At 52.1% G+C, this 27,700-nt stretch overlaps 13 protein-coding genes across 13 annotated transcripts; 7 read left to right on the top strand and 6 right to left on the bottom strand.

Annotated features, from left to right (window-relative positions):
* Nucleotides 1-331: 331 nt before the first annotated feature.
* Nucleotides 332-1,003, bottom strand: PV08_08454 (uncharacterized protein; the record flags this gene model as incomplete). The annotated part of the gene is made up of 1 exon (XM_016382780.1): nucleotides 332-1,003. One exon carries the CDS (start codon nucleotides 1,001-1,003, stop codon nucleotides 332-334), a length of 672 nt encoding a protein of 223 aa, XP_016233483.1.
* A 935-nt stretch (nucleotides 1,004-1,938) lies between these two features.
* Nucleotides 1,939-4,291, top strand: PV08_08453 (uncharacterized protein; the record flags this gene model as incomplete). The annotated part of the gene is made up of 7 exons (XM_016382779.1): nucleotides 1,939-2,040; nucleotides 2,095-2,457; nucleotides 2,508-2,784; nucleotides 2,838-3,204; nucleotides 3,266-3,336; nucleotides 3,388-3,706; nucleotides 3,760-4,291. 7 exons carry the CDS (start codon nucleotides 1,939-1,941, stop codon nucleotides 4,289-4,291), a joined length of 2,031 nt encoding a protein of 676 aa, XP_016233482.1.
* A 112-nt stretch (nucleotides 4,292-4,403) lies between these two features.
* Nucleotides 4,404-5,483, bottom strand: PV08_08452 (uncharacterized protein; the record flags this gene model as incomplete). Its single annotated transcript, XM_016382778.1, has 1 exon — nucleotides 4,404-5,483. The coding sequence occupies one exon, from the start codon at nucleotides 5,481-5,483 to the stop codon at nucleotides 4,404-4,406; it is 1,080 nt and encodes a 359-aa protein (XP_016233481.1).
* Nucleotides 5,484-5,986: 503 nt separating this feature from the next.
* PV08_08451 (uncharacterized protein) lies at nucleotides 5,987-6,902 on the bottom strand (the record flags this gene model as incomplete). The annotated part of the gene is made up of 4 exons (XM_016382777.1): nucleotides 5,987-6,217; nucleotides 6,289-6,345; nucleotides 6,402-6,569; nucleotides 6,627-6,902. 4 exons carry the CDS (start codon nucleotides 6,900-6,902, stop codon nucleotides 5,987-5,989), a joined length of 732 nt encoding a protein of 243 aa, XP_016233480.1.
* Nucleotides 6,903-7,380: 478 nt separating this feature from the next.
* PV08_08450 (uncharacterized protein) lies at nucleotides 7,381-9,258 on the top strand (the record flags this gene model as incomplete). The annotated part of the gene is made up of 4 exons (XM_016382776.1): nucleotides 7,381-7,504; nucleotides 7,584-7,734; nucleotides 7,803-8,121; nucleotides 8,197-9,258. 4 exons carry the CDS (start codon nucleotides 7,381-7,383, stop codon nucleotides 9,256-9,258), a joined length of 1,656 nt encoding a protein of 551 aa, XP_016233479.1.
* A 184-nt stretch (nucleotides 9,259-9,442) lies between these two features.
* Nucleotides 9,443-11,240, bottom strand: PV08_08449 (uncharacterized protein; the record flags this gene model as incomplete). Its single annotated transcript, XM_016382775.1, has 4 exons — nucleotides 9,443-9,630; nucleotides 9,687-10,108; nucleotides 10,171-10,753; nucleotides 10,808-11,240. 4 exons carry the CDS (start codon nucleotides 11,238-11,240, stop codon nucleotides 9,443-9,445), a joined length of 1,626 nt encoding a protein of 541 aa, XP_016233478.1.
* Nucleotides 11,241-12,407: 1,167 nt separating this feature from the next.
* PV08_08448 (uncharacterized protein) lies at nucleotides 12,408-13,589 on the top strand (the record flags this gene model as incomplete). Its single annotated transcript, XM_016382774.1, has 3 exons — nucleotides 12,408-13,060; nucleotides 13,114-13,202; nucleotides 13,270-13,589. The coding sequence occupies 3 exons, from the start codon at nucleotides 12,408-12,410 to the stop codon at nucleotides 13,587-13,589; spliced, it is 1,062 nt and encodes a 353-aa protein (XP_016233477.1).
* A 1,165-nt stretch (nucleotides 13,590-14,754) lies between these two features.
* Nucleotides 14,755-15,864, top strand: PV08_08447 (uncharacterized protein; the record flags this gene model as incomplete). The annotated part of the gene is made up of 1 exon (XM_016382773.1): nucleotides 14,755-15,864. The coding sequence occupies one exon, from the start codon at nucleotides 14,755-14,757 to the stop codon at nucleotides 15,862-15,864; it is 1,110 nt and encodes a 369-aa protein (XP_016233476.1).
* A 922-nt stretch (nucleotides 15,865-16,786) lies between these two features.
* PV08_08446 (uncharacterized protein) lies at nucleotides 16,787-19,181 on the top strand (the record flags this gene model as incomplete). Its single annotated transcript, XM_016382772.1, has 3 exons — nucleotides 16,787-17,584; nucleotides 17,661-18,063; nucleotides 18,121-19,181. 3 exons carry the CDS (start codon nucleotides 16,787-16,789, stop codon nucleotides 19,179-19,181), a joined length of 2,262 nt encoding a protein of 753 aa, XP_016233475.1.
* Nucleotides 19,182-19,842: 661 nt separating this feature from the next.
* On the top strand, nucleotides 19,843-21,621 carry PV08_08445 (uncharacterized protein; the record flags this gene model as incomplete). Its single annotated transcript, XM_016382771.1, has 2 exons — nucleotides 19,843-20,300; nucleotides 20,577-21,621. 2 exons carry the CDS (start codon nucleotides 19,843-19,845, stop codon nucleotides 21,619-21,621), a joined length of 1,503 nt encoding a protein of 500 aa, XP_016233474.1.
* A 501-nt stretch (nucleotides 21,622-22,122) lies between these two features.
* PV08_08444 (uncharacterized protein) lies at nucleotides 22,123-23,644 on the bottom strand (the record flags this gene model as incomplete). The annotated part of the gene is made up of 5 exons (XM_016382770.1): nucleotides 22,123-22,152; nucleotides 22,350-22,609; nucleotides 22,816-23,104; nucleotides 23,183-23,490; nucleotides 23,578-23,644. The coding sequence occupies 5 exons, from the start codon at nucleotides 23,642-23,644 to the stop codon at nucleotides 22,123-22,125; spliced, it is 954 nt and encodes a 317-aa protein (XP_016233473.1).
* Nucleotides 23,645-24,455: 811 nt separating this feature from the next.
* PV08_08443 (uncharacterized protein) lies at nucleotides 24,456-25,512 on the top strand (the record flags this gene model as incomplete). Its single annotated transcript, XM_016382769.1, has 4 exons — nucleotides 24,456-24,486; nucleotides 24,586-24,921; nucleotides 24,990-25,220; nucleotides 25,292-25,512. The coding sequence occupies 4 exons, from the start codon at nucleotides 24,456-24,458 to the stop codon at nucleotides 25,510-25,512; spliced, it is 819 nt and encodes a 272-aa protein (XP_016233472.1).
* Nucleotides 25,513-25,559: 47 nt separating this feature from the next.
* On the bottom strand, nucleotides 25,560-27,373 carry PV08_08442 (uncharacterized protein; the record flags this gene model as incomplete). The annotated part of the gene is made up of 2 exons (XM_016382768.1): nucleotides 25,560-27,026; nucleotides 27,080-27,373. The coding sequence occupies 2 exons, from the start codon at nucleotides 27,371-27,373 to the stop codon at nucleotides 25,560-25,562; spliced, it is 1,761 nt and encodes a 586-aa protein (XP_016233471.1).
* Between the last annotated feature and the right edge of the window lie 327 nt (nucleotides 27,374-27,700).

The raw sequence follows: 27,700 nt of genomic DNA, 5'->3' as shown, positions 1-27,700 counted from the left end.
TATCACATCATCCGCGTATCATACATTCGTTGGCGTACATGGACTTAATTCCGAAATCTCACCCATCACTCCTCATCGGGACAGGTGGTCAAGCCCATGAAGACGGTCCTCCTGGTACTTGGTATCAAAATGGCCGCCGGTCGTGAGAATCGTTTGCGCTGGCTAACTGGCAGAGAATTTTGACACCAAGTACCATCCTGCGAGTGGACATATTGAGACAGTAGACATGCACTTAGTTCGTTGTCGAGTCAGGACGCAATGATTCGAGCGTGAAGATAAGTTAGTCCGTCGATACGTTGGACATCTGTAGATGATATATCATAATAAATTCTCAGGTTGGTTCCGCACCAAGCCCATTCTTTGTGGCTATGACCCACTGGAATGGCACCAATCTTCCATCTTCAGTATCCGATATGATTGCAGATTCGACAATGGTGAACCCGGCGTCCTTTATGTTTGCAGTATTGGTCTTTTCATCGAAACCGCTCCAGTACATCCGCGTCCCAAGCCAATCGGCTGTATTGCCAGGGTTGTCCTCGACACCAAGGTTGCACAAGAGGAAGCCTCCTAGCTCCAGCCAACTCCAAATCAGCTTGAACATTTCGATTTGTTCATCCCGGGGCAAATGCAGTATGGAGTAGAACGCCACAACGGCAGAGAGCGATCCAACTTCAATGCTGAGTCCAGTCATATCTGCGCGGATGAAGTTGACATTGTCCTTTGCCACGTTAGCCTTGGCCAAGTCGATTTGCAAGTCGGAAATGTCTACGGCATAGACTTCTCGACACCGCTCTGCTAGGATTTTCGTCGACGGTATACCAGCACCACAGCCCAATTCAAGTACTTTGACAGTGGAAGGGTGTTCAATTTTGGACAGAAGTTTGTCGAGGAATTTTGTGCGCAAGGAGTCTCTGTCAATGTCCGATGTCCATTGCAGGTAGGTTTGGGCAATCTGATTGTAGCCTTCCCTCACCAGGGTCTTGTCCTTCTCGCTTGAATTCATGATGGCATACGAACACAACGTCTGTATTGATGCTTCGAAGGATCGAGTCTGGTTTCTGCAATATATCAATCGTTGTGAGTCATGATGCCGATTCAAATGTGGAGGCCGGAACAAGGCAATGCGGCCTGCCCTCCAATGTTGAGCTTGCTCAAAGCCCTGGTATGGGGTTACATAGCAAACCGCTTCAACCTCAACTCACCGATGAGTCAGATTGCATTGGCTCTTTTGTCTCTGTCGTGCAAAATGTGTCATGGGCCTTATGCAGACGAGCATTTCTGACATATATCGTTTTGCACCCGGAGGCGTGTCAAGACCCCATCAAGGCGCATCGAGTCATTTTCCCGGCCTGCGAGACACGTACCCCAGAGTCCGCATCTTGGGTAAGTGAGATGGCTCGAAGATCCGGGTGGGAGAAGTCCAGTGCAGTATCAGTCCTCGTTCCGAAGAATCTCGGGCATTGGCCCCGGAAAAGAGCCTGGGATGTCGCCGGCGCCACCAACTTAGCGTATTCGTCTGGTCTTTCATTTGTGTGCGGGTGAGAGACTGCTTATGGCAGGCCATAATAATATGGGTGGGTCACGACTCAGTCTGCAGATGCGGCCTTGGTTGCTTCTCACAAGTCCTTTCAGCATGCACTATAGTTAGTTAGGCGTTGCCTCCCACCACGGGCCCCCCTCCTCCCCATCAATACTCCCCGCACCATGATGATGGAGGTGCCTAGGGCCTACAGGCACCTGCCTAAGCAATCTTAATGTATACCTAACTAGTAGGTACCTAGTCTACCAGAGACTTTCCACTCCTCAGACGGTGCCATCAAGTATTCTTGCTCCTTTCTCAGATCCAGGTGAGCGTCAGACTATCCCGTATGCTTTCCATTATTGCCGTCACTACCTCCGGCTCAATCTCAGCTAGGACGATCTGGTCACGCGATATCAATGGCTTCTAGCCTCCCAGCTCCGACTCCAAAGAACCGCGTGGAAAAGCGTGGGCGACAAGCCCGAACTGCTCTGACCTGCGCAAATTGTCGGATTCGTAAGGTCAACTTTTGTCGTAGCCCATAAACACTTCTCAGAGTACTAACTCCGTCACAGACAAAATGTGATGGCAGGCAACCGAGCTGCAAGACATGCGAGGTGTACCACGATACCTGCCGCTATGAAAAGATCCCGCCGTTGTCTCACATTCTGTCAATGGCCAGAAAGCTCCAGGAATATGAACAACTGATCGGAGAGCTCAGGCAAGGGTCGACACCGTCTGATGACCCGGCATCCAGGGCCTCATTCGTCGAGGTGGCGCGAGATTCTCATGTTCGGGGGGTTACAGGGGAAATGTCCCCTACGCAAGTCCCTGCGCCGACGACTCCTCCAGTCGCGGATCCTGAACCAAGGGCTGTAGCTGCTGGAGCCGTTCCAGGGGCTCAAATCTCAGATCTAAGCATTGACGAACACGGTCGGGTATGTTGGCGGTCAACATCTTGGTGCTTTATGTTTAACGTTCGCATCAGCTGTGCTACCACGGTCCTACGTCTGCTGTACACGACCCTTCTCGAGTAGAGGAACCATCTGCTTCCGTTACGCTGGAAGATACTCCTCGATCCGATGCAGACGTACGCAGATTCCTAAGGACCAGAGCTTCAGAACTGAGGTCGCTTGAGGATTTCTCAGTGGGCAATGCTGCTCTCCAGATCGATATACCCAAAGAGCTCGTTTCCAAAATGCTACAGCTGCATTGGGCATGGATAGCCCCAATGTTCTTGTGGGTTTACAGGCCTGCTTTCATGAGTAAGGACAGTCTTCTCTGACTCCATAGCCCGGTGAAGCTTATACTTGAACAGGGGATATGGCCTCAGGTGGTCAATACTGCTCGCAATTACTCGTCACTGTTCTCTGTGCCCATTCGTCTCGATTTCAAGGTGGCGAACTCGGGAAGATGCTCATCTCTCGAGCCCGTCTCCTTCTCGGAGGCGAGATACAGAAGCCTAGCTCTATCCCAACCGCGCAGGCATTGCTCCAGCTGAGTGCTCGCGAGCTTGCCTATGGAGCGACATCTCAGGCCTGGCTGTACAGCGGTATGGCTTTTCGGATGGTGAGCGACCTTGGCCTTCACCATAGCAATGGCCGCGAGTCCAATCTGAGTCACTTGACGGTCGAAGATCTAGAAATCCGGAAGAGACTTTTCTGGTCATGCTACTTCTGGGATAAGTGAGAGAGAGAGACTTGCCACCCCATGCTAACATCCACAGCTAACCCTTGTGCTTATTAGAGCCATCAGTCTATATCTTGGTCGGATGCCTACATTGACTGATTTACCCTCGGACCATGCCCCCACCCTCTGTAAGGTGCCCCCTGGTGCATTTTACGTTGTCAAGGACTGACCTTGCAAAGTTGATGACCACACAGAAGACGAATTCTGGGTACCGTACTACGGGGATTCAGGACACTTCGGCTCCATCCCGGTTCATGATTACCCTCGTCAAAAGGCACACTCCATATCGTGCTTTGAGAATTCATGCAAGCTTGCCATCATTATCAACGACATCATGGTGCAGTTGTACTCGCATCGCCCGTCTTCCAGCACAGAACAGGCGCTTTCGGCGCTTCAGAGACGATTGGATTACTGGCGAGCTGCATCTCCCTCTCATTTGAAATACGATGGCGACAATGCACCCCTTGTATGCCCGCCGCCTCATATTCTTGCTCAAAAGTGAGTATATCTTCCATCAGGGTACGCCACTCTGGCCATTGACAGAACTTCAGCCTTCTCTACTATAGTACCATCATCCTACTTCACCGCCCATTTAATTTGAATTTTGCACACCATGAGGCATGCCGGAAAGCTTCCAATAACATCGAGAGCCTTCTTCTCGTGCTCGAAAAAACGTTTGGATTCACGCGGCTGACATATCTCATGGCGTACTGTGTTTATACCGGTGCGTCTGCTATTATAAAAGACGTCAGAGGTGGTGATGTGGAGGCAAGTTCGCGTATGGGAACATTTCAGCGCGCTCTTCAGGGAGCTCTCAGCACCTGCCCACTCGTTCAAAGAAGCCTTGACATTATCAACAACGGCTTGCGATCACCTGAACGTAATCAATCTAGATCCCTCAACAGCGCTGTTGAGACCGAACCGCAACAGTATCTGCCTGCCTTCCCAAACCATGATTTCCTTCTCGATGTCGATCAATGGGAGTCTCGCGGATCTCTTGACATCAACAGTTTTCCATTTCTAGACTGCTTCCCAGAAAACCACATTGACACAGAGATAGGCGACTGGTGTCTCCACGTCTAAGAAAACAAGTACAACCGGCGAGGGGTATGTGTTTGCGGGCACTAGGCACTCAAGTGCCTCTGGGCGGTACGAACAAGGCGTTTCCATCACGCGTGGCGCCATATCTCTTGCCTCACATGGAAACCAATCTTTCTGTGGACCCAGATTGCTCAGCCAGTTTGTTTATCGAAGCAACCTCGGAACTGGTGTATGAGATTCCTTGCAACCGGTTCCGCAGCGCCAATTCCGCCTCAATTTCCCCAGGGGTAAATATCCTTTTGACGCCTTCGGCCTTGTCGCACTCTCGGACGGCTCGCATCAGCTCGTTCATGCGAGTTTCATACTCCGCTCGACTGTCCAGGAACACATCGGGCTTGAATACCATGAACCAGTGTCCCACATTCTGAGGATCGGTCTTGTTCTTGTTCATGTCCACCACATCACCTTTGAACGCGGCCCCGGTGAGTAGCCCTCCGAAGATGTCCATCATCATTGCAATCCCGCTTCCCTTCGGGCCTCCAATAGGAAGCACAACGCCACGCAAGGCCGCCTCTGGGTCGGTCGTGGGGCGGCCATATTCGTCAAGAGCATAGCCTTCGGGAATACGCTCCTTTCGACGAGCTGCTTTTCGGATTTTCCCCCGAGCGGCGACACTAGGGCTCATGTCGAGGATGAAGTCGCCCTCATCACCACCTGGGAGACCGATGGCGAACGGGCTTGTGCCGAACAAAGGTTCCTTGGCGCCCCATGGAGGCATGGATCGGCTGGAATTGGTGAATGCCATTGCGGCGTATCCTTGCTCGATAGCTCTGCACAAGTATGCTGAAGCCATACCATAATGGTTGCTATGTTTCACTGCCACCACACCCATTCCAAAAGCTGAGGCCATTTCGATGCCTTTGTCGATGGCCATTGAGGCTGCAACGAAGCCGAAAGTGTTTTGGGCATCCAAGAGTGCCATTATCGGTGTCTTCATTTGGAATTCAAGCTTTGGAGCTGGGTTCAGAGCTCCTGCTTCTAGCCGGCTGATGTAGCTTGGCAGGCGATTGATGCCGTGAGAGTCCACCCCCCGAAGGTCCGCGAGGACGAGAGCATCGGCGACGTAGGTGGCATGCTCTTGCGGTACACCATGTGCGACAAGAATGGAATGTACCACTGAACAAGCCGACGATGGCTTTATTAGTACGATATCTGGACTTTCAATGCTGCCCATTTTCGTGAATTATGTTCGTAGATTCAATGACTTTGACATTTAAGACGGAGTCTGAGCAAGTTATCAGACATGGGTGGAAAGGGAAAAGGCTTAACTTATGATCATAAACGTTGAATCGAAAACGTTTCAGTACAGGACAAGACGAGGTTCCTGGTATCTAGTCTGTGTCTGCTCCATGAAAATGGTCCCGCATCCTTGCAGGGCCATTCTCCCGGCAAGTTGCCCGGTGACGTTCCGACCTCACGCTGGCCCAATCGCCGAGAGATGAGATTTGTCCTGGTAGTCCCTACTTGTGCTTGGTATGGAGAAAGTCCGTCGCGGATCTAAGCGCCTTGAACCATTTCAGACATCATTACTGGGCAGTAAGACATGGAGGACATGAGCTTAGACTTCTTCCAGATCGACCGACGTGGTAATAGCAGAAGCAGATGGGAACCACGGGTTGGCTAGACGTCTAACTCGTGTTATACTGAGATTCAATGTGTCTAGCAGTGCATCTAGGTCTATGTCAACTTTGCTCTATGCTTTTTGCTTGCTTCTGTGAAGGGCACTCCGTTTCGTAAATCTCGCGCGATTTTGCTATCAGCTTCCACTTGAGGAGCAATCAATTTGACCACTTGATCCGCCAGCTTCGCGGGTATGCAGACGACACCGTTCAGATCTCCTACGATGTAGTCTCCTGGGTGGACTGACACAGTGCCACCTTCTTTGTTGAAGTCTATCGGAACATTGAACTATGATTGCAAGTCAGCTAGCTACACGGGTGTCGCTCGACTAAGCGCTGTTGAGAATAAACCAAACTTACTCCACTGACACGGGCTACTCCATACGGAGCTGCAGTGCCTATTTCACGGGCGAATACCTAAACCAGGCCGTTAGTCTGCGGGAGACACCTCGGTCATTCGCCAGGCGTCCTACCGGATAGCCCAAGTCTCGGTGATCTTGCAGGTCACGAATCCTCCCATCCACCACAGTGCCAACGGCACCCGACGCCTGAGCTCGGGTACTCATCAAGCTACCATAAACGGCGTTGATGGTGGCCGGTGCCGAGATCACAATGACTGCGCCTGAGGGCACTGAATCAATCTGCGTGATATCTCAGCAGGGTCTTCAGCCTGTTGAAGTAGGGGATTGGCCACTTACATAGTGCGAAGGACATTTCGGGGAAGTCTCGTCGCTAACAGGGACATATTGCACCGTATAAGCTGGGCCGACTAGCTTCGTCTTTCCACATTGTCGTTCTGGTGACCATAGGGTTGGCCCTGCTAGGAACCCACTATGGGGGACTCCGAGTTTGCCCAGGGCATCGGAGACATCACAACTGCGCATATGAGATTCCAGGCCTGCATACAATTGTCTAGGGGGTACGTACGTCGAGTACTCCGAGAGTGCTTCCACCAGTGCCTCCATATCAGACATTCCGAGACAGGACAGGCGGTTGATCAAGGGCCGGAGCAGACGATCGCAGAAGCTTGAGGCAGAACGATGGCAGAAATACGCCTCCTTTTCGTTCAAGTCCTGAACCTGCCATCACTTGTTATATGAATCTCTGGCCTGTGACTTTCTTTCGGGAAGGCGACGTTGAGTGGAATACGGTGCTAGGGGGCGGAGCCTTGTGGATTAATTTTCACCCCCACATTTTGCGCGGCAACATTTGGACCTGGGGAATGACCAGGAGATCGGCCCGGCGAGGTTCCGAATCAGAGCAGAATTCGGGAATTTGGTGTGCGAACTTCTGGTATCGGCCACGCGCTGGGAAGCAGCTCCTAAAATCCGGGGTGGCCTGTCTCAATACTTATATGCCCCAGGTTTCCCGCAGCAATGGTCAAGGGTGGCTACATCAAGTCTTCCTGCTGGTGACCTTGGGACGCCGTGCACGACATACAAAACTGCATCGATGGCTGGAGGAAAATCTCCTTTGAACATCTTCAAGATCAGCCGGGGCGACGACCCCAAGGAGGTACTCAATTGGAGATTATGGCTGGCAGTATTCTCATTTGGTATTATGGGCTCTGCTCGAGGTATGAAAGCTGACCATCCGCCAAACTCTCCAACCATTCGGCACCCAGCGGCCTGATTGTCTGACCCATGTCAATTTAGGAGTGGACGAAGGTTTGATCAGTGGAACGCTCGCGTCCGCAGACTTTCGGAACCTGCTTCACTTGCCCGACGTTAATTCCTCGGAGTATGCTAGTGTCAAGGCCACCATCTCGTCCATGGTCCAGATCGGCAGTGTCGCAGGCGCTGGATTGTAAGTGTCTTTCTCTTCTCCGACCTGGAAGCAGTAGTGAACGTTACTGAGCGGCTGACGCCGAGCAGGGCTTTCATCCTATGTGACCGCATCGGCCGTCTCTGGGCCACACGACAACTGTGCCTGGTATGGATGCTTGGGATTGTGATATTCATGTGCAACAACGGCAGCCTCGGTATGGTTTACGCAGGACGGTTCATTGCTGGCCTGGGAATAGGCCAGTCGTCTGTCGTCGCTCCAGTGTATCTGGCCGAGGTCAGCCCCAAAGCAGTGCGCGGGCTCTGCACGACGACGTTCGCAGGCTCGGTGTACATTGGCATCATGTTGGCATACTTTGCAAGCTGGGGATCGTCGCTCCACATGGGGGATCACACCTCAGCCCGATGGGTAAGAAGAAAACACCTTCCTCCTTGTGGTGGACCGGGTCTGAATACGAGTACTGACACATCTGTCATCTTATAGCTAGTCCCAACGAGTCTCCATCTCATGTTTGCGAGCATTATCTTCACCCTTTCGTGGTTCAATTACGAATCACCCCGGTACCTTGTCAAAATCGGCAAGGACGCGAACGCCAAGCAGAACCTGGCCAGAATCCGCAACCTACCTGAAGACCACGAAGTCGTCCGGCGAGAGATCCTCGAGATACAAACCCAGTTGGAAGAAGAAAGAATTGCGACCCTCGGCCAAGGGTGGCTGGGCATCGTGCGAGAGATGTTCTTGATACCTTCCAACCTCTACCGGGTCTACCTTGGCGTCGCCATTCAGCTGATGGTTCAATGGTGCGGAGCGCAGTCCATCACCGTGTACGCTCCGGACTTCTTTGCGTCTGTCGGCGTCAGGGGCCAGAACGAGAAGCTCTTTGCGACTTGCATCCTCGGCATCGTCAAGCTCGTCGGTGCCCTGATTTGCGCCTTCTACCTGGTCGACGTTATCGGGCGGAAACGCTCGCTGACGATCGGGATCAGCATTCAGGTCCTCTCCATGCTGTACATAACCATCTTCCTCTCGATCGTGGGGTCCCCAGATCCGGCCACCTTCACCTCGTCTCAGAAATCCGCGAGCACTGGCGCCATCGTCATGATTTATCTTTCTTCTTTCGGATTTGCCCTCGGCTGGAACGGAATTCAGTATCTGCTCAACGCCGAGATCTATCCACTGCGCATTCGTGCGGCCTCGTCGTCCTTGATCATGCTGCTGCATTTCGCCAACCAGTACGGGGCCAATCGAGCTGTCCCGGAGATGCAGCTGTCCCCAAGCGAAGGTGGCATGGGCGCTGCTGGCACGTGGTGGTTCTTTTGTAGCCTCACCGCCTTCAGCGGGTTTTGGGCGTGGTTCTTCATCCCGGAGACGGCCGGCCTGAGCCTGGAGGCCATGGATCGTCTCTTCACACTCCGGTGGTGGCAGATCGGTCGACGCGGCCAGAGCGAGGCCGCAGTTATGCATGAAGTGCATGAAGCGTACATGGACGAAAAGGCAAACGAGGTACGCCGGGAGGATACCCCTGTGCATGTCGAGAAGGCCTAGTAGTATAAGCATTCTCCGAGATGAAGTAGAGTATATCCGAGAAATAGTAGTACAACTTTATTCTGGTGGTGTATGGCCTGCTGGAGAACCTGCCATGCATAGCAAAAATCACATAGCAAGTTCGGTGGTACATGTTCACACGAATATTACACGCTCGGTCAGTGATGTAGAAGTGCGACCATATTTAAGCCCTCAGTCTGGACACTTTCAAACTGACACCATCCCTGGGTCTCAGAACTAGTCTCCACATCTTCAGCTCCTCCGGATCCTGTACAGAGAGGTCTTGCTCAAAATTGAACTTGCTGAGCAAGGAACAGAGAATAGTCTTCATCTCGACCTCCGCAAACTTACGCCCTATACAGCCTCGTGGACCTGTTGCTACGTCAGTCAATCGCCCATTGTAAGGCCAACATTTGGGGAGAACGCACCCTGCAAGAATGTCATGAATGCGTTGGTGGAGTAGGTGGAAGGAAGATTTCGCCAGCGGGAAGGATCAAACTTGTCGGCCGTAGCTCCCCAGTACATTGGAAGGCGATTGATCGTGTTGGCCATGAGGTAGATGGTGGTTCCGGCAGGGATGTAGTATCCGGCCAACGTGTCGTCCGCAATGGTCTTTCGAACGGTCATGGGGATCGAGGGAATAAAGCGTAGAGATTCCTTGCAGACGTCGTCCAGATACGGCAACAAATCGACGTCGGCGCGTTCGACCTTTTCGTCATCTTTGCGCTCCTCAGGGTCGAAGAGAAAAGGCAAGTGTGATCGAATCTCTTCGCGCAACTTGACTTGGACGTCGGGGTTTTTGGCGAGCAAAAGAAGAGTCCAGGCAACAGAGGTTGCTGTGGTATCGTGTCTATACAACAGGGGACTGGTTAGCTATAGGAATCTTTTGACCGGACTAGGCTAGCGCATTACCCAGCACCGAGGAAAGTCATGACCTGGTTTTGCATTGTCTCCAGGGACAAGGTGTCCTGGGCGCTTGCAGTCATGTTGTCCTTGACGATGAGACCAATGATGTCTCTCTGGCGGGATTCATCCTTGATATGTGCCTTTGTCTGCTTTTCTTGAATGATCTTCTGCGCGCGGCTGAGAATGATGTCTCGCGCAATGAGAATATCTCGGTTGGCCCGGGCGGGGAGTAGGCGCACGAGTGACGTGAATGCTGCAAGCCCGTTGATGACGCGAGCTTGCAAGTCGAAGTCAAAACAACGTCGATACGCATCTCTCAAAGGCGTCGCTGGATCGTCCAGAGAATTAATGTCAGTCCCAAGTCCGGCACGGCCGATGATATCCAAGGTTGTCCTGTTCAACCACTCGAGGACTTCGAAGCATTTCGACGTCGTGCCCTCTGCGGCCATTTCCGAGTCCCAAAGTCTTGCCATGTGCAAGGATTTCTCCCAGAAGACAGGCATCAGGGATCGGATGGAGGTGATGGAAAAGGCCGGTGTAAGGGCTTTTCTCTGGACAACATGCTCCTGGCCCTCGGCGAGGAGAACGCCTGCGTGGAAATCAGTACACAAGAAGAAGTGGACACGAAAGAGGCTCGAATTACCTTCACCAAGAATGGGCATCATCCAACGCCTGGCACGCTCGGGCTTGGGATAGTTGTAAGGGTTTCTGATTGTCATTTGTTTGATTGCTTCATCGTCCGCGATAGAAAGGCGCTCACTGCCAAACGGGAAGAAGTAACGGACGACTGGACCATAGTTCTGGTGCCAGCTGCGCGCCGGGACGCCACACTCGGAGGTGATGATGGCGAAGAAGTGACCCCAGAGCGGAAAGCCAGGAACGGTGGGAATATGCCTCAACGGGGACACATACAATGGATAAATCCAGCTATAGTAGAGCGTATACAGTATCGTAGCGAGAGGTAAGGCGACTTGGAGCGCCGTCGAAACTTCAAGAGATTCTGAATACTTCGTCGCTCCCCATGCGACAAGGGCCGCAAGGCCTATACAGGGCAGAAAGGAGATCTGGAGAGGCATCGTCAAGCTGTGTATGATATGGTGAGAGTTAAGATGCACCACCAACGGTATGAGAAGAAGAATGAATGAAAAGTTTTGTTACTCTCCTTTCTTAGATCCAAAAGACTTCGGACGTTGTTTATGATGCCGAGCCCCTGTCGGCAGCCCAACGAAGAAGATTACCTTCCGAGACGAGGACTTGGATGATTATGAATTACAGGGGTTCTCTGCTGCGCCGTCCTCCATTGACTCAAACATCACATATCTCTCAGAATTAATGGTTCCTGTCAGGTGGAACGCTGTCATTTGGTATATGTCCTCTCCCCGACGCTCTTTCCCAAAGAGGTCAAGACCGGGCCCACTTCCGTCACATTCTGACAGCTCCGGACATTATTCTCCGGAACAATAGTGCTTTCGAGTTCCAAGCTAGATCTTGCGACTGTAAAGTAATCTGACATGCATAGGAGACAGATCAGTGGTGCCAATTCGGCTATGGGGAATGATTTGGTCGTTCCCCTGCAGATGGGATTTCGGACTGGATGACGCTGATGGTGTTGATGCCAAAGTTATGCCTCTACCACTGGATACGCTCCACAATCCAGTGCCAAAAGGTATCGTCGCCGTCGTCTTCAATCACATTTTACATTGTGCCTAGTACAGCATTTTGTACCGATACTTCGGAATGGTGGATCTGCCTTGGAAGATTTGCACACCAGAACGGTACCATATCGCTGTCTCACTTTCGAGACAGAAAGGAGTGAACTGTGATCACCGGGAAAAGCCCTCAAGCGCAAATTGAGTAAGGATTGATCGACAATCAAGCGTTGCCGGAGAGACATGTCGCTCCTGGTTGACTAAACGACTATTGACTGTTCAGCTGCGCAGAGCAGGTCTTCCTCCGTCGAACAGGGAAATGGAATCCCGCCGGTGAGGCTCTAATTCTCTGTTGGGATCGCGGCGATCCCGGTACCAATGGCACACGTCTATGACTGACATGACATCGAGATCATGTCTAGTCACAGGAGGTGAAGCTGGATGATTTCGCTGAGATGTAAAAGACTCAAATCCTGTTCCTTGGCTCACTGGAATCTTCATTCTCCCGTGTGCGCGTCCTCTCTTCCTCCGAACCCTCCAATTCTCGCGCCACATCTTGAGATCTTTGTGCAGACTTTCTCCCTCAGTTCAGAGATGGAGTTTGTGAATTCAACCTACCTAGCCGCTGCAAAGCTTCTTCCAAGCGCCGCTCCATTACGCAAGGGATATGGTGGGACAGTTACAGCCCCCTTCATCGTCAAATACGATCCATGGACCGTCTTCGAAAAGGCCTATACAGCACTCACTGGGCACTCGAGTGACAGGTTCCGCTTTGTGCAGGGCCATACTCCTCTGTCTACATTCAAAGAAGCAGCTGTCTTTATCATAACCTACTATGCTGTCATCTTTGGTGGGCGGGAGTTGATGCGCCACCGGGAAGCAATGAAACTCAACCGGCTCTTCATCATCCACAACTTCTTTCTGACGGCGATATCTGGTGGCCTTTTGATCTTGTTTGCGCAACAACTTATCCCTACGTTGTGGGAGAACGGGTTGTTCGACGGTATTTGCGGCTCGTCAGGATGGTCACAGAAGTTGTTGGTGCTGTACTACCTCAACTATCTAACCAAATATGTCGAACTTCTCGACACTGTTTTCCTGGTCGTGAAGAAGAAGCCCCTCACCTTTCTTCACACCTATCATCACGGGGCAACAGCTCTCCTCTGCTACACTCAGCTCGTCGGACAGACATCGGTTTCATGGGTTCCAATTACTCTCAACCTGGGAGTTCATGTGGTCATGTATTGGTAGGTTGCGTTGCCCTGTTGTATGAGCCCGTCAAGCTAAACGTACATGCCAGGTATTATTTTCAAGCTGCTCGAGGCGTTAAGGTGTGGTGGAAGCAGTACATCACCATGTTTCAAATCGCCCAGTTTGTCCTTGACCTAGGTACGAAACCCTTGTACCTCCTCCAGCAAGAACATCTGACTCACTTTCGGACGCTTTTGTTGTACAGGTTTCATTTATTTTGCTTGCTACACCTACTTCGCACACACTTATGCTCCATGGCTCCCGCACACGGGAAGCTGTGGCCAGAAACGACAAGAGGTCGCTGCCGTTACAGGATGTGCCATCCTGTCATCCTATCTGGTTCTCTTCATCTTATTCTATTTCTCTACATACAAGAAGCCATCCGCCAAAAGGGCACTACGCAAGGTATCCAAGACGGAGATTCCCAGCGTGTCACAAACTTCCGAATTGGCTGCAGACGTCTTGAAGTCGGCCACCACCGCAATTGTTGCATCTACGAATGAGACCGGCTGTGTCCGCGGCTAGACAGAAACCTGGGTGTTGTACGGGATCCTGTGAGCCTTTGATCCAACCAGGGCAATGTGTGAAACATCTAGAGGAGTTGGTGCATGGCAGGTATTTATGGAAATTACTCGAAGTGTCTTAATAGCCTGAATTGTGGAAGATTTGTATATCTTGAAACTTGAGGATTGATATAATGTTTGGTTGCGACGAGCCCGAAGCGTTTCACAGGCGATCGAGGAGCCTTCAGCATTTGGCGGATTGAGTGTGTCTCAAGCCCTGGGACAGGTATTCGGTCAGGCACAGGAGTCAGATACATAGCGGTAATTGTTCGGACTGCGAAATTTGTCATAAATTATTCCCTCCTGTAGCGTCTGTGAAGATGAACATGGTGACAGAATATGTACGTAAACGTCTCAGAAGCCGTCGAAATAAAGTTGTGGCTTAGGCCAGGGGTTTAGCCTCGCGCCGAAAGTACGGATCGCTTGTTGAGTGTCTCTCAGCGCGCAGCATGCTGAGCGATCGGCGAACCGACCATGGTGACACTTTCAATAGTAGACGTAGTAGTCACCCAGGCGTTGGATAGCGTACCCACCCCGCATGTCAGCTCCTGTCTGCTGCTGATCCTGTTCATGTACTTGTATCAGGTCCCAGAGCCCGCCTTTCGTCATTTGTTTCAGCACATTCTCCGATTCAGCTCCTGGTGGACATGGCTTATCTGATCATCAATACAAAGCTCGGGAAGACTAGTCAGAGGCCCCTGACATCAAAGCAAACTTCCGCTTAACATGGTCCGGCAACCAAGGTCCGCTGGATCCAGCAAGATGGGTTTAGGCTGCACTCAAGACTAAATTCGGTTAATTACACTTCCTGTTCTTGAAGGGTAGGTTCCAGGGGTAGCACTACAGTGATCTCCATGCTCGGATGTACATGTCTGGTTCTGTCTGCACAAATTACAAGCATGTCGACTGGACCCGCTCACTTGCGCTCAAAATTTAAGGCCGACGCAAGGCTTACTGACCTCTGTGCCGTCTTGCTAAGCTGCCTCTAAGAGTAGGTGACACATCTTTGGCCAGGAGCAGCAAAACCGAGCTTGATCCAGTTCGACAAATCCTTCACACAAGTTCTATATACTTTGAATTTCGCCGTTGGACAGGAACACAAGAAAACCCAGCTACCACTACTCAGGATGGCGAATCATACCTCACAGTTCGCGGTCGTTCTAGAAGCGGGCACGTTCTTCTTGCCCTCCTCTACTTCGCCAATTCTCCACGGGGAGGTGGGCGTCGCTGTCTGGGACATCATTCGCCTCGTCTTCACCTGGAATAACATCTGGAAACTGTCGACCTTTACACTCATTCTGCTCAATCTCAAAGCACTTCCGTTCATTTATCATCTTCGGATTCTCAATGCCCTTCGCTTTGTCCTTCGCTCTCAGCGGCCCAACAAAGAAGTCGGCCCGGAACAACTTTTCCAACCGCTCATCACATCTTCTAAAGCGTGTCTGATGGAAATCGATGTCTTCGGCCACAAATCAAACAGCACATATTTTGCCGACGTCGACGTTGCGAGGGTTCATCTCATCACCACGTTGTTTGGCAGGGGCATAGACAAGATACGCGGAGGCACCACCATGAATGGACTCAGCGGAAAGCCCCGGAGCAACTTTACCGTGGCCTTGGGTGCAGTATCCTGCTGTTTCAAAAGAGAGCTTCTCCCCTATGAAACGTACGACATGTGGACAAAGGTCCTTTCATGGGACGAGAAATGGTTCTACCTTGTCACCCATTTTGTCAAGAAAGGCTCCAAAATCCAACCTGGAAAGTCTTCCCTGTATCCTCAACAAGACCGAGTGATGGTGAAAAAAGAAGGCGTGAACGACAAAATCCATGCTTTGGAAGGGAAATCGAAAGGACCCGCAAAAGAGACCACGAGTGCGGCTGCTCGATCCCCGATTGCGGCATCAGCGCTGAGCAAAATCGTCTTCAAAGATGGAAGAGTTACAATATCACCCCTCAGAATACTAGAAGCGTCCGGTTTACTACCTTCATCTCACCCTGGGGGTGCAGAGGGCACAATGGAACCCCAAAATGCTCCAAAATGGAAGCTCCTCAAAGAGATCGAGGCGGAGAGGCTCCGTGGCCTGGACATTGCAAATCTCCTAGCCAAACAAACAGTGTTAGAGAATGAATTTGCGAGTGATGTCGCGTTGGGGAGGCACTATGACGGCGTTGGCATCGAGGGAGTTGTGGCTACTCTTGGTCAACTCGGCAAGATCTCACCGTATCAACTCATCTAGGTCTGTCAAAGACCATATTTGGAGATCCGCATCCCGGGTTTCCGCAATCACCATTGTAGGTGGCATTGGGGAGATGACCTCTTGGATCAATATTTGAGCGGAGTCTTTGTAGCCGAGATAAAGTAGAAACATTGTGTCGGGTTTACGTGCTCAGCTTGCTACAGGGCTTCGGTCTGTCTCTTACAGTCGAACTTGGCGTTGAAAAGAGTAGCTTTGACAGCTCAGCCAGCTCCTCAAGGATGTAGGGATATCCGGGGGTGGTTGGGTGGCAGCGCAACGCGATCAGCCGCTAGCATGTACTCCATATTGTAGATCAGCTTTCCGCCCTACCCCTGATTTAGGTGGAGACGGATGGCGCTCCTCGTCCTGTACAGCACATAAGTACAAAGCACGACTTATTAATGATTTTCATTCAGCTTATGATGACCACTCAACCGGCGCTATTGATGTCTCAGAGACTGACTGCGGTGAATTTCCGCAGACGCATGTCGGCAGATTCTTCCCAGCGGGTTAAGACCCACCGAGGATCAACCTCTAGCCCGCTCAGACGATAAGTTGGTCTATGGTAGACCCTGATGAGACCGCCGGTTCGACGTAGGACATGACCGGGACGCATTGAGAGCGCCAGAAATGTCAGTATATCGACTACACTATTTGGTGAGTATCCACAACAGATCAGGATCAAGGGGTTCGTCGCGTCACCCTTTCGCCATTTGCCAAAGTCCGGGTTGGAAAGCAAAATCCAGACCCCTCTCTTTGCAAAACAACACCGCGCGCCTTCTCGCCGTCCTAGTCTTCTCTTTGGAGTATACATAGAGGATTCTTGGTCACTCTTGGACCATTCCGTACGTGTGTGTGTTGGGCTAGCGCCAGGATCGGAACCAATTCTTTCGATTTGCCTCTTGCTCTTTCTAACTCAACAATGACGAGCTTTATCACGGTATACCAGCGCAAAAGCAACGACGGGTGGCTCAAGGAGACAGTCCACGACGTTTTACACATCACGCCTTCTCTCCATGGTTCATCTCCAACCCACGTCGCCAATGCGGAAGGTGATGGGAGAAACCTCGCGGCGCCAGAGGATGAAGACGCGGGAAGTTTTGTAACTGCCAGAAGCCATTCTCCGGAACAGCGATCTTCAGGATTCCAACATGAACGGACAAGGTCGTTTTCTTGCTTTCCAAGTGCAGCGACACCAAACCGCACAGTGAGAGAAGCGGGTTCTCCGTCAAACGACTCCAGACCACCACGAACTCCGTCTCAAGCACACCACATGCCGGTCTGCAGTCCATCGGCACAGCAAGGCTCACGCAACTTTCGATTCCCAAGATTGACCGCTTCATCGAACAGTAACCATCGCTCCCCACCTGCAGGACACGCTCCGACACGATTTCTTCGATTCGGACGAAAACGCGGCAGCATTGCAGAGAAGACGGTCGAGATTCAAGCCAGCGTCAAGGCCGCCTCGACGATCGATAAAGCTCTTGAAATTACGGATCCAAGAGACCGACGGCTGTCCACCGTCTCTGAATTCTCTCACTTCGACTCTCACCCAGCCGTTCAACCACTGGGAGCTCAACAAGCTCTCGACGAAGCAGCCTGTTCTGACGACGAGAATGATCTCACCCAGTATCCAGGCCTCTTGCGGTTGGCTTTGATAGTGGTTGGCATCTGTCTTTCTGTTTTTGTCATATCGCTAGACCGAAGCATCATTACTACGGTGCGTCTTTCCTGCCTTGTTGTATTTCAACTTCTTGTTCAGCACGATATTCTGACCGAGTTTCTTCTCTCTGCAGGCCATTCCAGACATCACGTCCAGGTTTCATTCCTCTGCTGATATAGGCTGGTACGGGAGTGCTTATCTACTCACCGCGTGCGCATTCCAGCCTCTGTACGGGAGGATCTACGTGTCGTTCGCAACAAAGTCCTCCTACTTGATCGCGTTAGCTGTCTTCGAACTTGGAAGCCTTGTGTCAGCCATCAGCCCTTCCTCAAATAGCCTGATCATCGGCCGCGCCATCCAAGGTCTCGGAAGTGCAGGTCTACTCACCGGAGCCTTCGTCGTGGGAACTCACTCAGTCCGACTAAGGTATCGGCCGATTCTTTTTGGCGCCGTAGGCATCCTCTATGGTGTCGGCGCGCTATGCGGTCCACTTCTGGGAGGTACCTTTGCGGACACCATTGGTTGGCGGTGGTGTTGTAAGTCATCCTCGCAGCGTCTCTTCTTGAGTAAAATTCTGATCTTCTCTTGCACAGTCTGGGTCAACCTCCCTATCGGAGGCGTGACGTTTGTAACGGTCTTTCTTTGCTTCAAGAACAATTCTCTGCAGGTCAAGAAGAGTGCCCGACGTTCGTTCAAATCACGGCTCCTTGAGCTGGACATTATCGGCAACATCATCCTCCTTGGAGGGACAACGATGCTCATTTTGGCGCTGCAATTTTCCGAACAGCGATATTCTTGGTCGTCTGCACGCTGTGTCGGACTTCTCTGCGGCTTTGGGGCTACCCTCCTGATCTTCATCGCGTGGGTGCTGTATCGAGGCGACGCCGCCTTGATACCCCCTCGGATTGTGCGCCAGAGAACCGTCGCAGCCAGCTGTGTCGCCGGCTTCCTAATATATGGTGCCCTCCTTCTCCATTCATACTACCTCCCGATCTGGTTTCAAGCAATCAAGGGCACCTCGGCCATCCATTCCGGTGTCAACATGATCCCGTACATGGTCGCAAACGCCTTGTTCTCTCTTTTGGCTGGAATCTTTGTCTCCAAGAACGGACTGTTCGCTCCGCCCGCCGTTGTGGGTTGCGCCATCGGCACCGTTGGCTCGGGTCTCCTCGCAACGATCGGACCGTCGACACCCTCGTCGCGCTGGATCGGCTTTGAAGTCTTGATCTCTGCCGGACTCGGCATGGCCATCCAACAAGGATTCAGCGCTGTGCAGGCTCTCTTGGACGTCGAGGACGTGCCGATAGGAACTGCCGCGGTGGTTGCGTCTCAGTCCTTTGGCGGGGCCATCTTTGTGTCGGTGGGCAATACCTTGCTCCAGAATCACTTGTTGAACAAAAAGAATGCCGCGAGCATCCCGGGCGTCAACATCCGAGCCGCTCTTGAACTCGGTGCGACAGAATTCCGACGCACTGTGCCCGTCAAGGACCTGCCGGCCCTGATCTCCCTGTACAACGACTCACTCCGAATTGCTTTCATCGCCGCTGTTCCTTTGTGCGGCGCCGCATTCATTTGCTGTTTGTGCATGGAATGGAAAAGATTGGGTACAGCCAAGGGTGCAGTCAAGGATGAAACGAATAATGAAAAGGTCTAGAGACATGCATAGCTTTTAACATACCTTAATCATAGGGCCAACAGCTCTCCCCCTCCCAAACAACAACACGGGAAAATAACAGATAAAACCAAACACATCAAATTTCATTGCGCATAGACATGACTTTATGCCACTGTATACACAATTGTTGAGTCGTCAATGAACCGCCTAACTCCCCTCACGGTCGGCGAGACGGGGGTGATCACTGATGAGTGCACGAGTTTGGGGTGAGCAAGGGGGGCATCACTCTGCTGACGTGTATCCAAGTCGATGTTATTACAAGTAGACTAAAAGTACCGTCCCTCGTAGTTTGTATGGGAAGCTACATCATAGGTACTTATCCGAGCATGGCCGAAGGAAAGTGTCCCGCGGGTTCGTACAACCTCTGGAAACCCAAGTGGACCGCCTACTTTTATTAGTCTAACAAGCCCAGGTCCGAGCATCACCAGAACCTCTCTTATCGTCTCGAAGAGAGGCTCTCTTATCGAGTCTCCTCCGTCCTGCCCCGAGCGAGGCCGGCAGACCGACATCCACCGTCTCGCACCATGACAAACTTCCTTTATTATGCTCGGCAGTCGACTTGGCTTCCCGTCCGACTCCCGCGAATCTTATTCTTTTCGTTCCGTTCCCAGCGACGACAACATCAGGATCAGCTTGGGGCATGGTGAGCGAGAAGACGGCAATCGAGCAGCCAGCACGGTCTCCTGCCGATAGCCAGGACGATGCTGACGTCGACGAGCGCAATGACGAGGAAATAGTAAAAGTCCCGTCGTCATCATCTTCGCCGGACACGTCGCTATGGGACAAAATCATCAACATCCTCACTTACACGCCAACATGGTGTCGGTGGAATCCAGACAAGCCCCCGACCTTTTCAGTATGGCATAATATCCTCTTCGCCTTCGCAGGTGCTTTCACCGTCGGCAATCTCTACTACAACCATCCGATTCTCAATATCCTGGCTCACGACTTCGACGTGAGCTATGAGACAGTATCACGCATCCCGACGTTGATGCAAGCCGGCTATGCCACGGGGTTACTGTTTGTCTGCCCACTGGGTGACCTGCTGAAACGGCGTCCGTTGACGCTGGGTCTGATCTTGTTCACAGCAACACTGTGGTAAGTCTTGAATGCATGCTTCAGACTCCCTTCCCACTCCCTCGACTCGACTTCGACTACTCCCTTCGGAGTGCTACATAGCCGAAGCAGCCGCTGTCTCCGCAAAAACCCCCCCCGATCTTCCCGCGTCCAATCTTGTACCTTGCCTCACCATGCCCAGACAAACGTCCCCTTATCATGTACCTTTGTACGCTTACATCCATACACACTGCATCTCCTCCAACCGCAAAACAACAATCGTCAGAGATACTCACAAATACACTACCCTCCCTCTAGGATCGGACTATGTCTAACGCGCTCGTTCGCGGCGTTTTGCGCAATAAGCTACATCTGCGCCATCACCACCGTCATCCCACAAGTCATGCTCCCGCTCGTGGCCGAGCTCGCACCACCGACGCAGCGCGCCATGGCTCTCAGCATCGTCACGTCGGGCAACCTGCTCGGGATCGTGACGGCGCGCATCCTCTCGGGGGTGGTGACTAACTACACGTCGTGGCGCAACATCTACTGGATCGCGCTGGCGCTGCAGTACTGCGTGTTCATGGCTCTCTGGCTCTTCATGCCGGACTACCCGTCGTCGAACCCGGACGGGCTCAACTACTTCAAGATGATCGGCGGGATTATCCTGCTGTACCGCAAGCACGCGGTGCTCGTGCAGGCGGGGCTGGTGTCGTACTGCGTGTCGGCGTGCTTCACGTCGTACTGGACGACGCTGACGTTCCTCCTCGCCGACGCGCCGTACCACTACACGCCGGTCGTGATCGGCCTGTTCGGCCTGATCGGCATCGCCGGCATCGGCCTCGGCCCGCTGTACGCGAGGTACATCATCCAGCCGTTCGCGCCCATGTTCAGCTGCCTGGTCGGGCTCGCGGCGAACCTCACGGGCGTCCTCGTGGGGACGTACTCGGGCCGACACACCGTCGCGGGGCCCATCATCCAGGCCTTCACGCTCGACATGGGCCTGCAGATCACCCAGGTCGCAAACCGGGCCTCCATCGCCGCCATCGAACCCAACGCCCGCAACAGGGTCAACACCGCCTTCATGCTGCTCACCTTCACCGGCCAGCTGACCGGCACCAGCGCCGGCGCGAACCTGTACGACCGCGGAGGCTGGGTCGCGAGCGGGAGCCTGAGCGTCGCCTTCGTCGCTCTGACCTTCTTGATCTGTCTTGCCAGGGGGCCTTACGAGCCTGGCTGGATCGGCTGGAAGGGCGGTTGGGACATGAAAAAGAAGAATCTCGCCGAAGCCACGAGCGGTCCCGTGTCTGTTCTTCCCGTGGTCGAGACCGCGAGGACGGAGCGAGACGAAGAAGAGAAGTGATCGGGGATGACACAACGTTACACAGGTGACATATACGACTTTGACATGTGACATGCGACACGTGGTATGGTTCTTTTTGATTCTGTTTTTTTTTCTTTGGTGCTTCTCGCACCTGTTGTTTTTTTTTTAAAAAAATTATGGCAATGAGCGTTCCACCTAGATGTGCATACTTACAACAAGGAATGGTACCAGAGAATCATACATGGATAGACAAGATATATGGCACAAACTGACTAGCTGAGAAATCCCAGAATCATGGCCAGCTACTATTGCAATACGTCCTACTGTAGGTTGGGAAAAACGGCAATCCCACCACGATATAATTAGCTTTTCCTGTCTCTTCTAGATCATAGATCATTGATCCTATCCCATCTCCGAAATGTATCACGTTGCGTTAAGTTACACTCTCTCCTCCTTCTGCCGTGTCTTGACGGGCTCTTGATCTCTCTCCCTCCAGAATGACCGTGGACCGTGGACCGTGGACCGTGGTCAACTGGTGATTCAGGACTTGTCATGGCCCCAATCCATACCCTAGACAATCATCAAAGTTAGCACACACCACTACTTTAGATGCACGAGAACGCACATCATGCGCGCGTGCGTGTGCTTCGACATCCACACATTTCTCCGTGGCATTCAAATCAAATCACGGACTAGGGGTAGGAGGAGGAGGAGGAGGAGGAGGAGGAAGTATAACAATCTGCCGAAGTGTGTTGGGAGAAACTCACCAATCCGAGAATGACTTGACCTTCATTCAACTCGCGGCTGTTCTTCTCCCCGAGCCACTGCGGTTCGGTCCTGTTCAGACCCTCTTCGATATCGACGGCGTTTCCGCCCGTCACGAACAGAGCCTTCCCGTGCGCCGTCTGGTCAGCCGTGACCTGGATAATGTACTTGGCGACATCGCTCGGCGTGTTCATGGGCATGTTGTTCTTTGTCCACTCTGCACGGACTCCAGAGAGGAGCTGGGTGTCGGTTGCCCACGGACCTGTGTCCACAGTTGTGGTTGGTTAGCTTGTCCATGCCCGTGTCCTTGTCGCACTGAAATCATTACAAAATTTGGGTTGCCCCGCTGGGGGGGTTTTTTTTATCCCGGGCCCATACAGGAGCTCGCGAGAATACCGAGAGTGTTGCAATGGCAGACTGAACAGGAAAATGAGGGAGCAGTGGAGAGGGAAATGGAGAGACACATACAAATGGCATTGACTCTCAAGCCGTACAATTGCGAAATAAACCCTCTCAAGGCCCTCATCAGGCCGATCACGCCGTGCTTCGCGGCCGAGTACGCAAAGAGGCCAGGGGACTCCTTGAACCCAGCCACCGATGCGACAAGAGTGATGCACTTGGCCGACGTAATCTTATCGGCCGTCGTATTTTTCGAGTCGAAGCTATGCTTTTCCTTCAAATACGCAACGGCCAGACGTGCAAAGTATATCGTGCCGTTCAGGTTGATGTCAATCACATCCGTGATACCTGTGGGTGTCTGCCCTCATTTTAACGCCGAGATGTCAGCAAAGTAATTGGAAAATTGATTCAGGAGATGAGTGTTGTGATCACCTACCTCTCTCACACTCTCGAGGTTCAACTTGTTCGGTTCCCAGTATCCAGGCCGTTCCGTCACCGCAGCACAGCATATCGCCATGTCAATTTGGCCGTGCTTGTTGTATGCGGCGTCGAAAAGTGACAGCAGGGACTGGTACTCGCGCACATTGACCTTCAGGTACGTGACGCTGCCGGAAGAGTCGCCCGATGAGGTCAGGTCTTCGGCGAGTTTGGATCCTTTCGTGTCATCCCAGTCTCCGAAGAAGACGTGCGCCCCTGACCCGTAGAGCTGACTGACGGTCGATGCGCCAATGCCTTGAGCGCCACCTATGGAGAGAGAATGAGATGAGATGTTAGCAAGGGGAACAATACTCAAATCAACATGGGTGAAGAACGATGCAAACGTAGACGTACCGGCCAACACCACAACTTTGCCTTTAACGGAGTCGAGTGTAGCTTGGTCGATTATTATTTCTGCCATGGTTTAATTTTATCAAAATTTTTGAAATAATTTGGGGGAGGAGATTCTCGTGGTCTTTGTCTCTGGCGATTGATTGATTGATGTGCGTTTCAGCTGGGTTCCTGGGATATTGTAGGGAACTTTTCCCTCAGAAATCCACGACGACGAGTGCCACAGACACAATACGCGATGAAGAGAGACAATAATTCGTTGACACGGAAATCAACATCGGTCCATCATCCGTCCACTCTGCAAAATCCCACAACTCAACCACACATGTGGATCCCTTTATTACACGACGAACCTAGAAAGTTCTCGCCTTTCGCCTGTTGTTCCAGCGGCCAAATAGCAGGTGGTCAACCCCATACAAGTACATCTTCCGATGAGGGGGGGAAGGCACAATTTACTTTTCCCGTTTCTTCTGACACCTCTCGGCACGTCAAGAATCGAGTGGTGATTGGCAGTTTGTGCGAAAGGATGGGGAAACGACGAGGCTGCGCATTCTTGCCCCACGATCCGGAGACGGAGATGTTGATGGGTTCGTGGGTTCATGGGTGGGAGGGCGTGGGGCATTTCCGGCCACGTTGTCCATGTCGATGTGAGTACGAGGCAACATGTTGGCCGGAGAAGTCGACAGGGTCGGACAAGCCATCGAAGGCGTAAGAGAAAAGGGAGAGCGAGTCTTGTACTGTGGCTGATCATCCGTCCCAGGCATTTATTTCTTCCAAGCTCAACTCATCAACATATCGACAGCCATCCTGAGCCTGATATACTCACGACCCAAGTCTTTTCTTATTAACCACTCCGACACGATCCCTCATTGATCAGCAAGATGGCTCAGAAGAAGAGTATCGTCGTGACCGGTACGTACTCTGCATCTCCAGTCGACACCCGTCCTGTGATACTCGCGCGGTGCGTCAATGGCACAGAGCATTTCCTCTAACCTGGCGTGTTGCTCGTAGGTGGTGCGAGCGGAATCGGCCTGGGAATCACTCGCTCGTTTGCAGAACAAGGTGCACACATTTCCGTTCTGGATGTCAACCCGGACGGCGCCAGCATCGTCAAGGAGCTGTCTACAGAATTCTCAGGAGCCAGCTTCTCATTTTACAAGGTCGACATCTCAAAGTGGGACGAGCAAGCCGCAGCGTTCGAGCAGATCTACCGAGACCAAGGCCGTATCGACGTGGTCATGGCCAACGCCGGAATATCCAGGGAACAATCACTTATCGTGGACGAAGAAACTCCGTCCAAGCCAACCCTGCCGTCTCTGGATGTGAATCTTACGGGCACCATTTATAGTAAGTACTCCCACGGGCCCCTCAAATACCCTCAACCAGGAAGAGAATATGCTGATTGAGCATGGCAGCGGTGAAATTGGCCATCCATTACATCCGAAAGAACGCCACCGTAAACGGCGCGACACCAGCGTCCAAGGGATCAATCATCTGCACCGCGTCGAATGCCGGCCTGTATCCCTTCCCTGTGGCCCCGATATACGCAACGTCAAAAGCCGGTGTCATCGGTTTGGTGAGAGCGCTAGCAAGACCTCTCGAGAAGCAGGCGATCCAAATCAACGCACTGGCTCCGGCTGTGCTAGGTACGTTTTTTTATGTCTATCCACTTAGCCTATGGCTGCGAGTGCGAGCGCAGCTGACTCTGAGCCTGCAGAAACAAACATCGCTCCCAGCAAAGATCTCTTCAAGCCAATGATCATTACTCCTATGTCGACCTTGACTCGGGGCGTTCAACAGCTGGTATCAGATCCATCATTGACCGGACAGGTTGCTGAGATCCACGGCAACAACGTGACGTTGAGCCAGCCGCCTCCATACGTTGACGAGGATACTGGAAAGAACATCGAGACGTTTTGGTCCCTGGGATACGCATAAATGTTTCATAATCTGTTGTAAATTGACGCAAATGTCCTTGTTCAAAATCAAAGAATCTTAACGATTGTATCTTGAAAACTTTCGTCCACGATACAGCTGGTGTCTGTACTGAGTTCGAGAAGAGCCCCTAGTAGAATTGCCCGATATGTCAACATGACCTGCATGGGACGTAATCTTGCTATATCGACTTGCTCCGAGATGTCGTTCTGCGAAACCTGGGAAGCTCTCAAGTCAATCGCCGGAGATGACAGCTGGGATGACCGGAGTTCTCGTTCTACTGCAGTGTCCTGTATTAAGAACAGTGCGGCGCAGATAATGTCATCCTTGTTACGACGTCGGAGCCAGTCATCAACGAGATACAAAGACGCCAGGAGCTGTTCTTTTTCGGGTAGGAATTCCTTCAAGCTCTTGTTCTGCACATTGATAAGGCTGGCCCATTGGAAACACAACTGTATGACTTCCTCGCCGTACACGAGATCATCTTCATCTTTGCGAAAGTCACTGTGCATGCTATTAGTGCACCATCCAGCGCCTGGAGGATCTTCAAGCCATTCAGAATGAGAATAGTGCCGCGCCCTTGCGCCAAGGATGTAGAAAGTATATGCTGCCATCGGTATCTCCTGGAAATTACCGCCGTATGTGCGAACAACGTTGTTGATCTCAAAAATGACATCGTTCGGTGAGGTGGTCCAAGCTGGAATGAGGCGACTGATATCACGAATTGCTTCTGGGAGCTTGAGGAGTCCCGAAGGGAATGCGCGGACCACAGACAGTACAGAGGTGAAGAAGAGCAAAAAGTACATGTAGCCCCTGGCGCGCCTGACTCCATTTGTGCCTCGACTGCCAAAGAGGATAGAGGCAGGATTGTCACTCAGATGTCCATGTGTGCAATGCGATGTGAGCCTTTGCAGCAACAGTCCAAAGCTGAGTTGTATCAATCCTTCCGTGACGGCATACCCAAGGTGACGGCATTTAACAAGGCCATGGGAAAGATTCAGCATACCGGCTGTTTCCATGATCCCAATACTGTGCCGATCACGTATGCCGGTGACGGGGCGATACTCTGTCATCGTCTTCTTCACGTGCCTTCGGGCATAGCTCGGGCTTTCTCGATAGGTCTCGTACATAGCGACTGACCCCAGTACAGGATGGTCGCGAAATGTGAGTTGCGATGCCTGTCCGATAACTGTGACGAAACGGCCATTGGGATGTCGCTCGATTGTGCAATTTTCATCCGCGACGGCGGCCAAATGTGCGAGAAAGCGCACCGAACCTGCCGCAGGCGCTGCTGATATGTCTGCTGGGAGAACGTCAGTTTGACGCGCAACTACTGTCCACAGCCGTGGGTCTGAAAGACCCAATTCGACGAGAAGTCTAAGCCATGACGCAGAGGATTCGCTTTTGCCGGCAGATGGATCATACTTGCTACAGCAAGCGTGGTCGGGGATGGCTCTATCCACCTGGTATATCTCATTCACGTGATTGATCGAAGGCACATAGACCACTGTGCGTAGCTATTCATGGCGTTAACGATAGAGACCTGGATTGGGTGACGTCTCGAGCTTACCGAAAGCTCGGTGTAGTCAAAACGTGATTTCGCGCTCGCTGCATAAGGACCGATGGCAAGTTTACTGGCCTTGATCCGTCCGGGACCAGCCGCAAGGAGACTTTGAAAAACGGTGATACAAGCAATAATCAGGGCGAGTGCGCCAATGGCTGCAGTAAAGGCAAAATTCAGGGGGTCCCAGTTGAAATGAGAGGTAGAGTCAAGAATGTCTTCTAGCAAGGCACGGCTAGCATTGACCTCAGAGACAAGGGCTCGAAGAAGACATTCTGTCGAGTTGTCTGGGCAGATCGACATAGTAGGAACTCGGCGAAGATCTGCCAAAGTACCGAGCCTGTACTGGCTCTGCGCCCATCCTCCGTTGATCTCAGAGGCTCAGCAAAGCTTCAATCGCGATAAATCAAAGGATCCGATATTCGGTAGCTTGTGGTCTAGTAGTGTGGAAGCAAGCAATTCGGTGTATGGCGGGCGGTCACGGTATGGTGTCCGTGATATCTGGGAACGATCGTCTCCGAGCTGTGGCCGAGAAGGTTGTCGAATATCGGATCCGTAATATGGATGGTGTTGGCAGGACGGTCCTTTTGGCCGGAGCCCGAAGATCAGGTGATTTGCAGCGGAAAATAG

The sequence above is a fragment of the Exophiala spinifera genome (assembly GCF_000836115.1).
Source record: "Exophiala spinifera strain CBS 89968 unplaced genomic scaffold supercont1.6, whole genome shotgun sequence".
NCBI lineage: Eukaryota > Fungi > Ascomycota > Eurotiomycetes > Chaetothyriales > Herpotrichiellaceae > Exophiala > Exophiala spinifera.
Note: the sequence above shows the minus strand (reverse complement) of the source record. Positions and strands in the feature narration are given on the sequence as shown.